General features: G+C 41.8%; 1 protein-coding gene across 2 annotated transcripts; it reads left to right on the top strand.

Moving 5' to 3' along the window:
- The first annotated feature begins 1,929 nt into the window (after positions 1-1,929).
- Positions 1,930-12,358, top strand: garem (GRB2 associated, regulator of MAPK1). 2 transcript variants are annotated; one of them, XM_061064862.1, is made up of 6 exons: positions 1,930-2,279; positions 3,484-3,624; positions 4,122-4,252; positions 4,415-5,608; positions 6,436-6,590; positions 6,810-12,358. In XM_061064862.1, exons 1-6 carry the CDS (start codon positions 2,159-2,161, stop codon positions 7,648-7,650), a joined length of 2,583 nt encoding a protein of 860 aa, XP_060920845.1. In that variant the 5' UTR covers positions 1,930-2,158; the 3' UTR covers positions 7,651-12,358. The 2 variants fall into 2 exon arrangements, with proteins under 2 accessions (XP_060920845.1, XP_060920844.1); XM_061064861.1 differs by having other exon boundaries at positions 6,807-12,358.
- Positions 12,359-12,438: the final 80 nt, after the last annotated feature.

Here is a 12,438-nt window from a genome sequence, read left to right as displayed (position 1 = left end):
CAGTTAGTATTAATGAGCACCGCCTCAGGCTGCTGGTTATTGTTTTTTTTTTACTTTACATAAAGTGATTCTTCAGCATGCAGGTAGAATTGTATTTGATCCTCCTAATCACATAAAAGTGTATACACCATGATTAAATTATATTTTTTTAATTTCACATACGTTATTAATCCCTGAGGTGAAATTCTGGTTTACACTCTGCCATTGAGAGAAAAGCTTCTCACACAAAGAGGCCCAAAATACAAACATGCACAAGCAGGACCTGTGGACATGCATTAGTGGAGAGATGTCAGAGATGTTGGGGGTTTGGTGTCTTGCTCAAGGGCGCCTCGACAGTGCTCAGGAGGTGCCCTGACACCTCTCAAGCTACCATACCAGCTTCTTAGTGTGGTCCGCACTGGGACTTCAATCAGCGACCCTCCCATTCCCAACCCAAGTCCCTGCAGACTGAGCTACTGCCCCCCTGAGTATTCACTCTCAGGAGTACAATCAGTCCTCTTTCTATGTTTATTTTTTTTTTTAAAGGGATGACGCTGTGCTGATGAAGGATAAACTACATTCCACCAGAGACACACAGAAAAATTGTGAAGTGATTTACAATCATGATATGTGCAGTCCTCGTCTTTTGTTAGGCTTTAAGGACATGACACTCATGAAAACTGACAGTTTCAGACATAGACGTGCAGAAGGCATTAAAGCCAACAGTAAAGTCAAAACATCATTAGAGATTCACACAAAGCAGAAATCCACCTGTTACATACACACCTGATATTTATTCAATATTCATTTAGGGTCACAATATAAGATTTTTTTAAAAATTTGATATTAAAAAAATCAAACAAAACCAATAATATATCGGTCTCATTTTATACCGTAGACTGTAAATATGTTCAGGTGTTGCTTCCGACTTTTCATAATTCAAACAAGAAATTACCAGATATGGAGTGTCTATTTCGGTCTCTGGCATTTAAACAGGTTCCTTTTTATAAATATTATTTGATGGATTTATTCCTCTCCTGTTGTCTCATCATAAAGATGGTTCCTTGAAGCTTTGATATCGAATATAAAGTGCTATCGAAAAGTATCACAACCTTGATTTGAGCTGTCAGTAAAGCAAAGTGCGCTTCACCCGCTGAATACTGAAGAGATGAAACACTCAGAAAACAGCGTTCACTAAAACACTCAGAGTCTTCATGTCCATGAGAAGAAAACAGAAAAAGTAGAGAAAGTTTTCATGCTCACGCTCATCAATTCTCCTCCGTTTTTTTTTTCGTCCAACAGTTTAAAAAAACTTTAATTAACACAATTTACACACAAATAATACCGTTGAAGAAAAGACTAAACGACAGATGAACAAGCCTATTAGACACTAAACCATTTATTATTTAAATGTTATATAACTATGCAGTTTTGTTCGGATTTGAGTTCTTATGTTTTCACTTCTTCTGTTAATATTTCACACAGTTTTTACCCTTAAAGATGTAAACTGATATAATGACAACAACACAAATTATTAGTTAATTGTACTTATATTATCTGGAAAATGTCTCCTTCATAAGCAAAAGTTTTGATCATTTCCTAAGCTGAATTTAAAAAATCTACAGGTGGAATATTTAATGATGCTGCATTTAGAATATTTCTCAAATTACCAAGAGGGAGGAGTGCTAGTTCAGTGATCCATTTCTATTTTAAATTATTTTTTAAATTCCATTTACATTTTGTGGATTTAATAAATTCACGATGCATTACTTTCCACTCGTATCGTAGAAAAAAAAACTTTCAAATAACCGTGAAGCCAGCCCGTGGTTTAAAAAAATGCCCTACATCTAACTAAACATGCGAGCAATCATAAAATAAGTGACAAAGTTTTATTTATTTATTTTTTATGTTACTTTTTCCGGTGTACCCAAAAAGTCTGATGACGTATTTCCGTTATTGATGTAGAGCAGACTAAACAAACATGGCTCTGTATCAGACATCAAGCCTTCATGATACGTAGATAAATGATCAATGAGTAAATATGCCACGGTTAATAAGAAAACAAAGCCTCATAAACGGCGTACATGAACAGTGTTAGGCTAGTTAGTTCAGCGTCTCCTTTTTGTGACCGTGTTTACTCTTTGCTAACTCTCTGGTTGGCTAATGTAAGCTAGCAAAGATGGACCTTGGCACAATGTTGTACAAAAATTTAAAAGATGTCACCTGGAGCTCGACGGCCCTGCCGTTAGATCACCTGGTCGGTGCGTACAGGCTGCCGCAGATTGTCAAGCTGGATGACGGTGAGTAACTTTCTCATGTTAGCTGCTAACATGCTAGCTGTTAGCTCCGACACTTAGCCGTTTGAATCACACTTTTCTATTTTTTTTATTTTTAGCCTAACTTAATAATTATATTCAAAACTGTCAAATAAACACCACATGAGCTGTCATTTCTAAACTATGAGAGCTTTGAGGCGTGTCATTAATCGTCCAGTTTCTTAATGAGTGTTTGTAATCTCATTAAATGTGAATGTGGATGTCACTCTGCAGTAACGTGCACACACAGAGTTTATATTCATGTCTAAATATGTCTAACCAGTTATGTTTCATGTTAGAGACAGCATGTAATAGCACCAGAAGTCTGTAGTGCAGCAAAGTGTCTACTTGAACATGTGTGCACTTCACATGCACCTTCATGACATTTCATAAAGAAAAGAGGAGCAGAGTGAGTCACTTTTCAAACTTAACATTTCTCTTTGTTCTCATTCAGGAAGCAAATGAAGACATGTTTAAGTAAAGTATCAGATAAAACATTACACGGTTCTCTCAGTCTTGTTATGCAGTCTCACCATGTCACATGTCATATTACTACTTAGATGTTAAAGTTTATAATTATTATTACTTCTAATGCACACTGACATACATTACTCTGCTGCTACTAATCATACCATGTCACTTATCTCATAACCAGTAACTTCAATTAGCCCCTTAATGCACAACATGTAAGAGTGTTTTTGATTGGTAATTCATTGGTGTATGTTTTTTTTAATACCTAATAGTGAACAGTGGTAAATATGTGTTTTCTGTTCTTATTTGGTTCTGTATCCTCCCGTCCTCGGTCTCACTCTGCTAACTCTGCTGCAGAGCTGCGATGGTGCATTGCTCCTTTAAATAGGAGAGCCTGCTTTTAGAGAGGTATAGATTAGGGCATTAGTCATTGTCTATGGAGGATAGTGACTCGAGTGTGCTGAGTAATCCATTGCTTCTGCATGAGTGGAGCAGCTGCAGAAGCTCACAAAAAAGTACAAAATAGAGAACAGATTTTTACTCAGGGTAATTGATTTAGTGTTTCAGATAATCCATCAAAAAAGTGTTGAAATACATTCCAATGGTATCACAAACATCATCTAATCAGACTGAGTGATATAATAAATGACACTCCTAATAAGCTGTATCACAGTATCTCCTGGATTGTGAGGATTCATTGCCGTGTTCACTCCTGCAGGTCAGCTGGTCGAAGGCCTCAGGGACAACGACTACCTCTTGATTCATTCCTGCCGTCAGTGGACGACTATTACCGCTCACAGTCTGGAGGAGGGACATTACGTCATCGGGCCCAAAATAGAGATTCCAGTTCACTACGAAGGTGAGCGACCTCTGAACGGATGCTTTTGAATTAGCTTGATTGAATTCTGACAAACCAGAGGTGAGAAGCCACTGGCTGGCCCCCTTATCCTAAAAATTGTTCCTCAAATTATTATCGAGATCATTTTAGAATTGTTCTCATAACTGACAGCAGAATTAATATCAAAGCTGTTAACACCTTACTGCCCATGAAAGCCTCTTAGGGTGCACTCACACGAGGCAATCTGTACCGGGCCCAAGCACGCTTCACCCCTAAAGTCCAGTTTATTTGACTAGTGTGAGTACTCCGATCCGTGATCAAGCATGGTACACTTCCTTGGCCCTGGAATGCTTGGTAGAGCGGTATGAGCCTTTGTGTTTGTAATTTAACTTTTTATTTTATTGTATAACTTTTCACCTCTTGACTCAAATTCAATTGTAATCTTGTAAATTGGCATACAGTATCATTCTTGATCTCCTCCTGGGGGTAGTGTAACTGATTTATTTTTCACTCTTCAGGTCAGTTTAAGCTTCTGGAGCAGGACAGAGATGTGAAGGAGCCGGTGCAGTACTTCAACAGTGTGGAGGAGGTTGCCAAAGCATTCCCAGAGAGGGTTTACGTCATGGAGGAAATAACGTTCAATGTTAAGGTACTTTCATCTGCTCAAGGGATTCTAGTGATTTGTCAGATGAGATGCAAACGATCTCAGAGACAAACTGGGTACAGAAAGTAATCACTAATGCTAACCCGATGTTTACAGAAAGATTTGACTTCAGATAGTTTCTTCAGGCTGTTTGTTGTCTTTTCACAGATGGCTTCAGGTGAATGTAATGAAGACACTGAAGTTTACAACATCACTCTGAGCACAGGGGATGAACTGACACTAATGGGGCAGGCGGAGATCCTCTATGCAAAGACCTCCAAAGAAAAATCAAGATTCAACACCATTTTCAAAAAGATCGGGAAGCTAAACTCGATCAGTAGGATCGGGCGGGGAAAGATGCCGTGTTTGATCTGCATGAACCATCGCACCAACGAGAGCATCAGCCTGCCGTTCCAGTGTAAAGGCAGGTTCAGCACGTGCAGTCCGCTGGAGCTCCAGATGCAGGACGGCGAGCACACCATCAGGAACATCGTGGAGAAAACCCGCCTCCCTGTGAACGTCACAGTGCCCGGCAGCCCGCCCCGCAACCAGCACGACCTCCACCTCATCCGCGAAGGTCACCGCTACAAACTGGTTAACATTCAGACCAAGACTGTGGTAGTGTGCTGCATCCTGCGAAGCAACAAAATCATCCCCACCCACTTTCCCTTCCACATGGCCATGCCCAGGTTCATTATTCCAGAGGAGCTGCTGCAGGGCGAGCTGTGGCTGGACACCATGGTGCACCGCTGGTTCTCCTTCTGCCAGGAGCAGTTCGACATAGACGACTACTCTCGAGCCGTCAGGGACGTGCGCACGGACTGGAACGACGAGGGTAAGAGCCCCAAGAAGAGCAGCGGTAATGGAAGCTGCAGTGGAAGCAGCGGAGGGAGCTACACCAACGGCTGTCCCAACCAAATGCACATTCCCAGCTCTTTAACCTACGCCCGCGACGAACTCACGCAGTCATTCCACAGACTCTCTGTGTGCGTGTACGGCAGCAACCTGCACGGGAACAGTGAGGTGAACCTACAGGGCTGCATGACTCTGTGTGGAGACTGGGCTCCGCTGCCGTCTGACTGCATAGACTCAGGAGAGAACGAACACTTTTTCCCCGAGCTGTCGGACAGCTCAAACCAACAACGGTCCCTCGACAAGTCTGACGTCCCCTACGAGGAGCTGTGGTTGGATCACCTGAGAGGGCAGATCCCTAAACCTTCTTCAAGTGAGGGACTTCGAGGCGTCGACAACGGCTGCTCTTCAACAGCAGCTCTGTCACTCCCGGTCACGTGTCCCGTCAGTGCAGCGACCAGTTCAGATGTTTCTCTTACTCCACCACCCGTCCCACCCAAGTCCGAGGCTGTGAGTATACTCACAATCTGTGAGACTTTAAGGGTTAATCCTCAAGGTCACAGAGTTGGTTTGTTTGGCAACAGCAGGGGTAACTTTTGTAACAGGAAGTTGAGCACTCTTAAAGCAGAAATACATCAAAGAGTAATGGGGTCACAGTTTACAGTTGCATAAAGACAACGTTGTTTTATTGCACAAATCCTTTAATTATATTACATCAAAAATCATGATTTTCTTAAAAATATCTCAGCACTGTGCGGTTTGTTTACCTAGCTGATGTGTTGAAGGTGTGCCAAACATCTCTGTGGCTGAATCTTCTTCCACGACTTTCTACATTTTTTAAATATCCGTTGATGAAAACAACGACCACAGCCTGTCACCATACAAGGATTATAAACTTAAAACGTCAAAATCTAATCTCATCAACTCCTGTTTGAAGACCATGGCATTAAAAAGTAGAAGTCCTGGGCCCCTAATATTGGATCATTTTTTGTTTTTTATTCCCAAAGTAAACTAAACTCCTGCACTCTTGCACAAATACATTGCCAACATATTTGCGCAATTTAGACATTGCTCTCTCTCTCTTGCTCTTGCAGCAGCTCTTGGTTAAATGTGACGTTTGATCAGTAAGTTATTGGGATTTTTAAACGCATGGTATGAAGAGTATGAACATTTTGACAATCGTAGCCTCCCCATGTTCATAGCTGACATGTCTAAATGTTGGTAATAGTTAACGATACATTTTCAGATGAAATGTGGACCTGAAGCTCTGTTAGTCACGAGTCTTACTTGAAGAGAAAGGTTGTTTTTGTTTTTTAACTGTGTTCCCTCCTGTCCAGGTGAAGGAAGAATGCCGTCTATTGAACGCTCCCCCGATTCCTCCCCGCAGTTTGAAACAGATGCCGTCAGTCCCCGTCCTGACGAAGCCTCGGCAGCAGGACACTCGTTCTCCGAGTCCAACCCTCTCCTATTACTCCTCTGGTCTCCACAACATGTAAGAGCTGAAACACTTTAAATATCAGAAACACCTCAACAAACACCACAGAACATTCCTGTTTACTAAACATGTGACCTTCTCGTTTTTAAGGCTTTAAAATGTTCTTTTCCTCCTTTTTCTTCTGCTACCTCCTGAAGTCTAATGTCACCTTTGAAGCTGGTCCCTTAAATGTTTATCTGACTCTAACTAATGAATGTCATACTTTTCCCTCAGTAGTGGAACGAGTGAGCCAGAGGCAGCTGACCCTCAGGAGCAGAGTCCCGTGTGCTACCCCTGTAACTGGGCTACGTCCAGCAGCACTGAACCAAACACTACGCTGTCCAGCGGCAGCCTGCCGTCTGACGGGAAGTCCTCCAGGTTGTCTTGGCCGAATAACTTCAGCGGAGGAGAATCCCACGGCGTGGAAGAGTTCCTGCCAGCCAGCTGTCGGAGCTACTACAGCTACCCCAGAAAGAGAACCCCGAGCACCCCGAAGACCTGCACGTCCAGCCTGGTGGACTTTGATGGCAGAGAGCATGCACACAGCAGTAAGGACTTCAGGCTGCAGGAAGCCTCTCTCAACCAGTTCTGCACCAAATCTTCAAGTTACAATTCAGAGATGTACAGAGACAAACGGATAGAAGAGTCAAACACTAAGCAGAGCCGCTCTTGCCCCATTTTACCTCCCAGGACTCCAAAATCAAACGCTGTAAAGAAGTGCGCAGATTTACCGACAGGATCGATCTGTGACGGCCCACAGGAGACATCGACCAGCTCTCCGACTCAGACAGAGCCGGGCACTAAAGAGATATTTTCCATTTCCAACACATTAACTCTGGACTGCCCGTCCTGGCAGCCCCCGTCCTGTCTGTCGGGTCTGTCCATCGAAGAGGTTTCTAAATCTCTGAGGTTTATCGGCCTGCCAGACGACATCGTGTCTCTGTTTGTGTCTGAGAAGATCGACGGGAATTTACTCCTGCAGCTAACAGAGGAGATTCTGTCTGAGGACTTCAAGCTGAGCAAACTGCAGGTGAAGAAACTGATGCAGTTCATAAACGGGTGGAGGCCCAAGATCTAACTAAGAGTATGTGACACTAAACCCTGTGAGGACACAGAGACGGCTATGCCTTCAGTATATATGCTAAGTATGCAGACACACACACCAAGACACACAGTTTGTTTTTGTACTACATGAATGATTTCCTGGTTCCTTTAATGTGTGGGAGACTCGCTCCTGTTTGAAGTCTGTGACTGTGAATCATCGGGCACTTTCATGAAGACGTTTTCATGTCGGCTTCTTCTTAGTACTTAGTTCACCCAAAGTCTACAATGTGTTCATCAACAAACAAGGCGCTTATTTAAAGTCAAAAAACATCTGACGCAACAAGGACGAGAAAAAACACTAAAGCCCCGTTTCCACCTAGCAGTCCGGTTCGGTACGGTCCACATTTATTGTCGTTTCCACAGTCAAAAGTTGGGAAGGGTACCAAAGTAACTGATCCGTACTGTCCTACTTTTTTGCTACCTTTCTGTTGGGGTGCTAAGGGTACTGATCCGTCCCTAAAGGAGCTAGGCACACTGCAGTCTGTTGATTGGTTGAACTTCCCGTTTGACAGTGGTTATAAAGGACAAACATAAAACCCTCCATGTTTAAATATGAATTTGAAGAGAGTCATTTCAAGGCTGTTTTTGTTTTTTTGTGACCACTGTCAGCTCGTAGCTCCGCCCCCATGGACGACCTTGGAGATGCAGACTTTCATTGATTTTTGTTTACTGTATCATGTTCTTCTTCTTTGTTGGATTTATTGGCGGTCTAAGTGATGTGTTAGGGTACAGTTGGCTGTGGAAACGCAAGCAAGATCTGGATTTACTGAACCAAACTGCTTGGTGGAAACGTGGCTTAAATACATTTTAATGTTAGAATATCACAACATCCTTTAAGTCCTAGACTTTTAAAAGATCACAAAACAACCAGAGCTGTCTAACGGACTATGAGCTGTATGTGGATGGATTTAATAAGCAGAGCTGTAACGTTGTTGTAGTTCAGTCTGATGTGAAATAAGGAGGAGTAGCGTGGGGTTAACTCCTGCAGACTTCTCACAGGGTCACTTATAGAGGATGTTGCTGCAAGGTCTTTCTAATCATCCTTTTCACTCCCTCAGTCTTAAAGTAGGAACCAGCTCGCAGGTTTTAAAACACCTATAGCGGCTAAGCCTAAACCTTAAAGCCACTGAGGGGCTACATAGACGGGCTAATCTAGCCTATTGATGGACGCGCTTGCCGGCTTCGCTCCTGAGCGTAAGAATTCGAAATAAGACAGTCCAATATCTTCTTCGTTTATATTTATTTCTCATTCCATCGTTGTCTTGATTACGGTCACGTGAGCTGTTCAATAATCCAGACATTTCCATTTCCATTCACTCCTGTTACCTTGTCAAAAAAGTTTAATTGCTCCCCGTCTAGCAACACCTGACACCCCAGTGATAGTTCCTACCTATATATACATATATATATATATATATATATATATATATGTATATATCACCTTAACCTAAAGGCGACACCCGCTGGAACAATTTGTGTTTGCATTTCCTAAACATGGCTCCTACAACACCGTTAAACTCGTCTTCAGGGTGACTCTGACATCTTTCAACCTGAAGCTCGTTTCGTCCACATAGTGGGGTTGAAATGGTTAATAGGCACAAAAGTTTCAGAAAACACGAGTCATTCATTCAGCTGAGTCCTTTAAGGCGACTGTTCCCGATCAAAGTGCTCAGCGTGTGTCGGGTAATGGGTAACATCATACAAGGTGAACAAATTAGAGAAGCAACAACATCAGGGGAGCAGCTTAGCTCAGAGTGGTAGTCGAGTGGTCTCTCACTGAGGACAGCATGCAAACCTGCGTCACGCCCTGCACACACACACACACACGAGCGTCACTCTGTGTTTCTGGGACACACGTTTAAGTTCTTCTTTGTTTCAGCTTTTCTCCTTATTTTTGATCCACAAACTATTCAACTCTAAATACACAGAAGCCTCTTATTAAGAGCTGCAACACCAGGCTGCTGAAAGAGACGGCCTTAAATAAGGATATTTATTTTTAATCGCATAAATGGCATGAACGCTCAGCTGACGAGTCCAAAGTAATATGAACCTTGTGACATCAAACATTTGCCCGTTCCCTTTAGCTCATTAACGTTTAGATCTGAAGCCAGTTCATTCTCCTGTGGTCACGTTAATGTTGTGACTTTTGATCCACCAGAAGTTTCTTTCTTTCAAAATCAAAGTATTTTTCATAAATAAATAAAGTAACTTAGCCTTTAATCATATATATATAAAAAAAAAGCCTAACAAAAACTGTTTTAGAAATCAAATAATGGAACTACAAACATGGCGAGTCATCGTGGTTAAAACAATATAATATAAAATCAGATTTCCTGGTGTCTCGTCTTTGAAGTCCGGTCTGCATCAGAGAAATGTTCATTAACGTAAAGTTAATCTGTGAGTCTGTGGTGATGTTCACTAACTTAGAAAAAAGAAAAGGAACAAAGTGAGATGTGTGATGAATCATTTAAAGGTACAGTCCTTAAAAATAAATTAATAATAACCAAAAATATCAGCAACGGTCTGTACGTCGCTCTGACTCTACATCCTGTTAGAATGTGCAAACTCTAATGATCATCGGTGTCTTTGTGTGCAACATGATGTCATTTAAAGATCTTTCTATTTGATGCCTTTTAATCTGAATTTAAATTAACTCTTAGTACATGTTTTAAAGGAGCAATATGTAACTGACACCTAGTGTTTAAAATGGGTACTGCAGTCTAAATTGAAAACATTGTGGAGAGCTGTCTCCCCCCCCTTCTCTGGTCCAAACAAATCCAGATCATTCAGGAGCAGAATCTAAAGTTAGAAGGAGGACATACTGACTGCTGCATTGTTGTCAGAGAAGCCAGCACTTCAACGTAGCATGTTTCATTAATGTCTGATCAGATAGTAAGATACCTTTATCATTTACAGATTGCTCCTTTAGTCTGAATATGTCTGACTTGGACTAAAGAGAATCCCGTCCTAACATCCAGCAGCAGTAACAGACCATGACGGTCTCCAGAGAATACTAATTATGCATCGAGCACTTTGGTGGATTTCAGACTAATTAGTGGCGTTGAAGGTTGTTAAATATAAAGTTATTAAAGAGTCTATAAAAATGTTTTTAAAGAGGTACTTATGTTGTTCTCTCTGTTTGTACACTAACTGCTCTAACGCTAAATGTCTGCGCCTTAAACCCAGAGGCCTTAACGTTTCAGATAGTTTCCCTTGTGCTCAACATTTCCCTCCCTGTCTTCATGAGAAGCTCCTGATGGGACAGAATATTACAAAGTGTTTCCCTGAGAGCTCAAACTCAGAGCCATCTGTGACAGTGACATGTTGTGTTTTATGGTACCAGTCATTCTTAACTATGAACTCAGAGTTATTTAATTTATGCAGCCATGAAACTGTATATACTGTATAAATATGCAGCGCAGTAAATGTGAGATGTGTGTGATTCATGAAGGTGCCTCAGTAACAGCAGCCTCTGTACCAACACACAGGTCTGATCTGTTCTTCTTTTGTATTCTTTTGCTCGCTGACACTTCTCGCAGCGGGATGTTACATATTTTTATTTTGTATGTAAGTGCAAATATATAATGTCATTTTTTTTAAAGAATGATTACTAATGTTGAAAATATTTTTATTGAAAAAAAGCTCATGTTCAAATGTACTTCTTGTTAATCTTGTAAAATTCAGGTTGTATTTGGGTTCATCGCAACGCACGTTCAAACGACACCCAGTCAGCTGGAAGCCACACTCACATGACATGCACAGAGACCAAAAAAAATCGACTTTCTACGCCTCCTGTCCAGATTGTTCTGCAGTTCTCCAACATGTCTGTCCCCTAAAGGTCACATATTATGCAACATTTTCTAACACTAACGTGTCCCTAGTCCGTCTACAAAACCCCCAATGTTGAGAAAAGTCCATTAAAAAAATGAGTGCTCAAACAGGCTGTTTGGAGATTTTTCCTTCATGACATCACAAAGGGCAGTAACCCCTCCCCCAGGTGGGTGTCACTCCCACAGCTAGGTGTTTGTTCTGCCCTCTGAGTGTGCCTTCTCACCGTAAACAATAGAACATGGAACGAGAAAGCCCTTCCAGAGAGGGGGCGTGGTCAGACACAGCTCATTTACATATTTAAAGGTACAGACACAGAAACAGCCTGTTCTGAGCAGGGCTGAAATAGAGGGGTTTATAGACATGATCAAATACAGGATCAGAGTGGATTTAGAACAAGAAACTTCACACACATGTTTTGAGGAGCTTTGAGACTTATTTACACTGAAGAAGAGGAGGAGGATATGTGACCTTTAACTCTTTAATAACATGGTGGTTAATGTTCTATGCAAAGTCTCGGCAGAGACCGGAAGAACAAAACAGAGTATTATGTTTAAAATCACAGCAGTGTTTGTTTCAGGGGGAATCAAAATGCCAAAGGATGTGAACCTGAATACTCCTGAATAGTCTGTGAACATGTGACCCTCCGGTCCCCACAGCGGTGATACTGAAGTGATGGAAGTGTGTGAACTGTGGACGGAGGCCCGCATGAATTAATGTGGAGGTGAATAAAGAACTGTGACTCTGGGTTTGATTACATTTGATCAGCATTTCTGAAAACTGAACTTACTGACGGTTATGTTTCGACTTCTGTTTTTTTTGATTGTATAATCTATTAAAAATGGATTAACTGATGTGTGTGTGTGCTCTCTTTTCATGTTCAGCAGCGTGTCATCGCCTGATGAAACTCCTCTGACTCGTCTGAGCTAGAGTG

This window comes from Labrus mixtus, chromosome 19 (assembly GCF_963584025.1).
Source record: "Labrus mixtus chromosome 19, fLabMix1.1, whole genome shotgun sequence".
Lineage (NCBI taxonomy): Eukaryota > Metazoa > Chordata > Actinopteri > Labriformes > Labridae > Labrus > Labrus mixtus.
The sequence above is the reverse complement of the archived record's forward strand: the minus strand, read 5'-3'. Positions and strand labels throughout refer to the sequence as shown.

Bases quoted from the DNA above. Each gene is read 5' to 3' on its own strand.
- garem (XM_061064861.1), top strand. From the start codon at position 2,159: ATGGACCTTGGCACAATGTTGTACAAAAATTTAAAAGATGTCACCTGG. The intron at 2,280-3,483 runs GTGAGTAACTTT...TCACTCCTGCAG, and splicing joins GATTGTCAAGCTGGATGACG to GTCAGCTGGTCGAAGGCCTC. The intron at 5,609-6,435 runs GTGAGTATACTC...CCTCCTGTCCAG, and splicing joins TCCCACCCAAGTCCGAGGCT to GTGAAGGAAGAATGCCGTCT.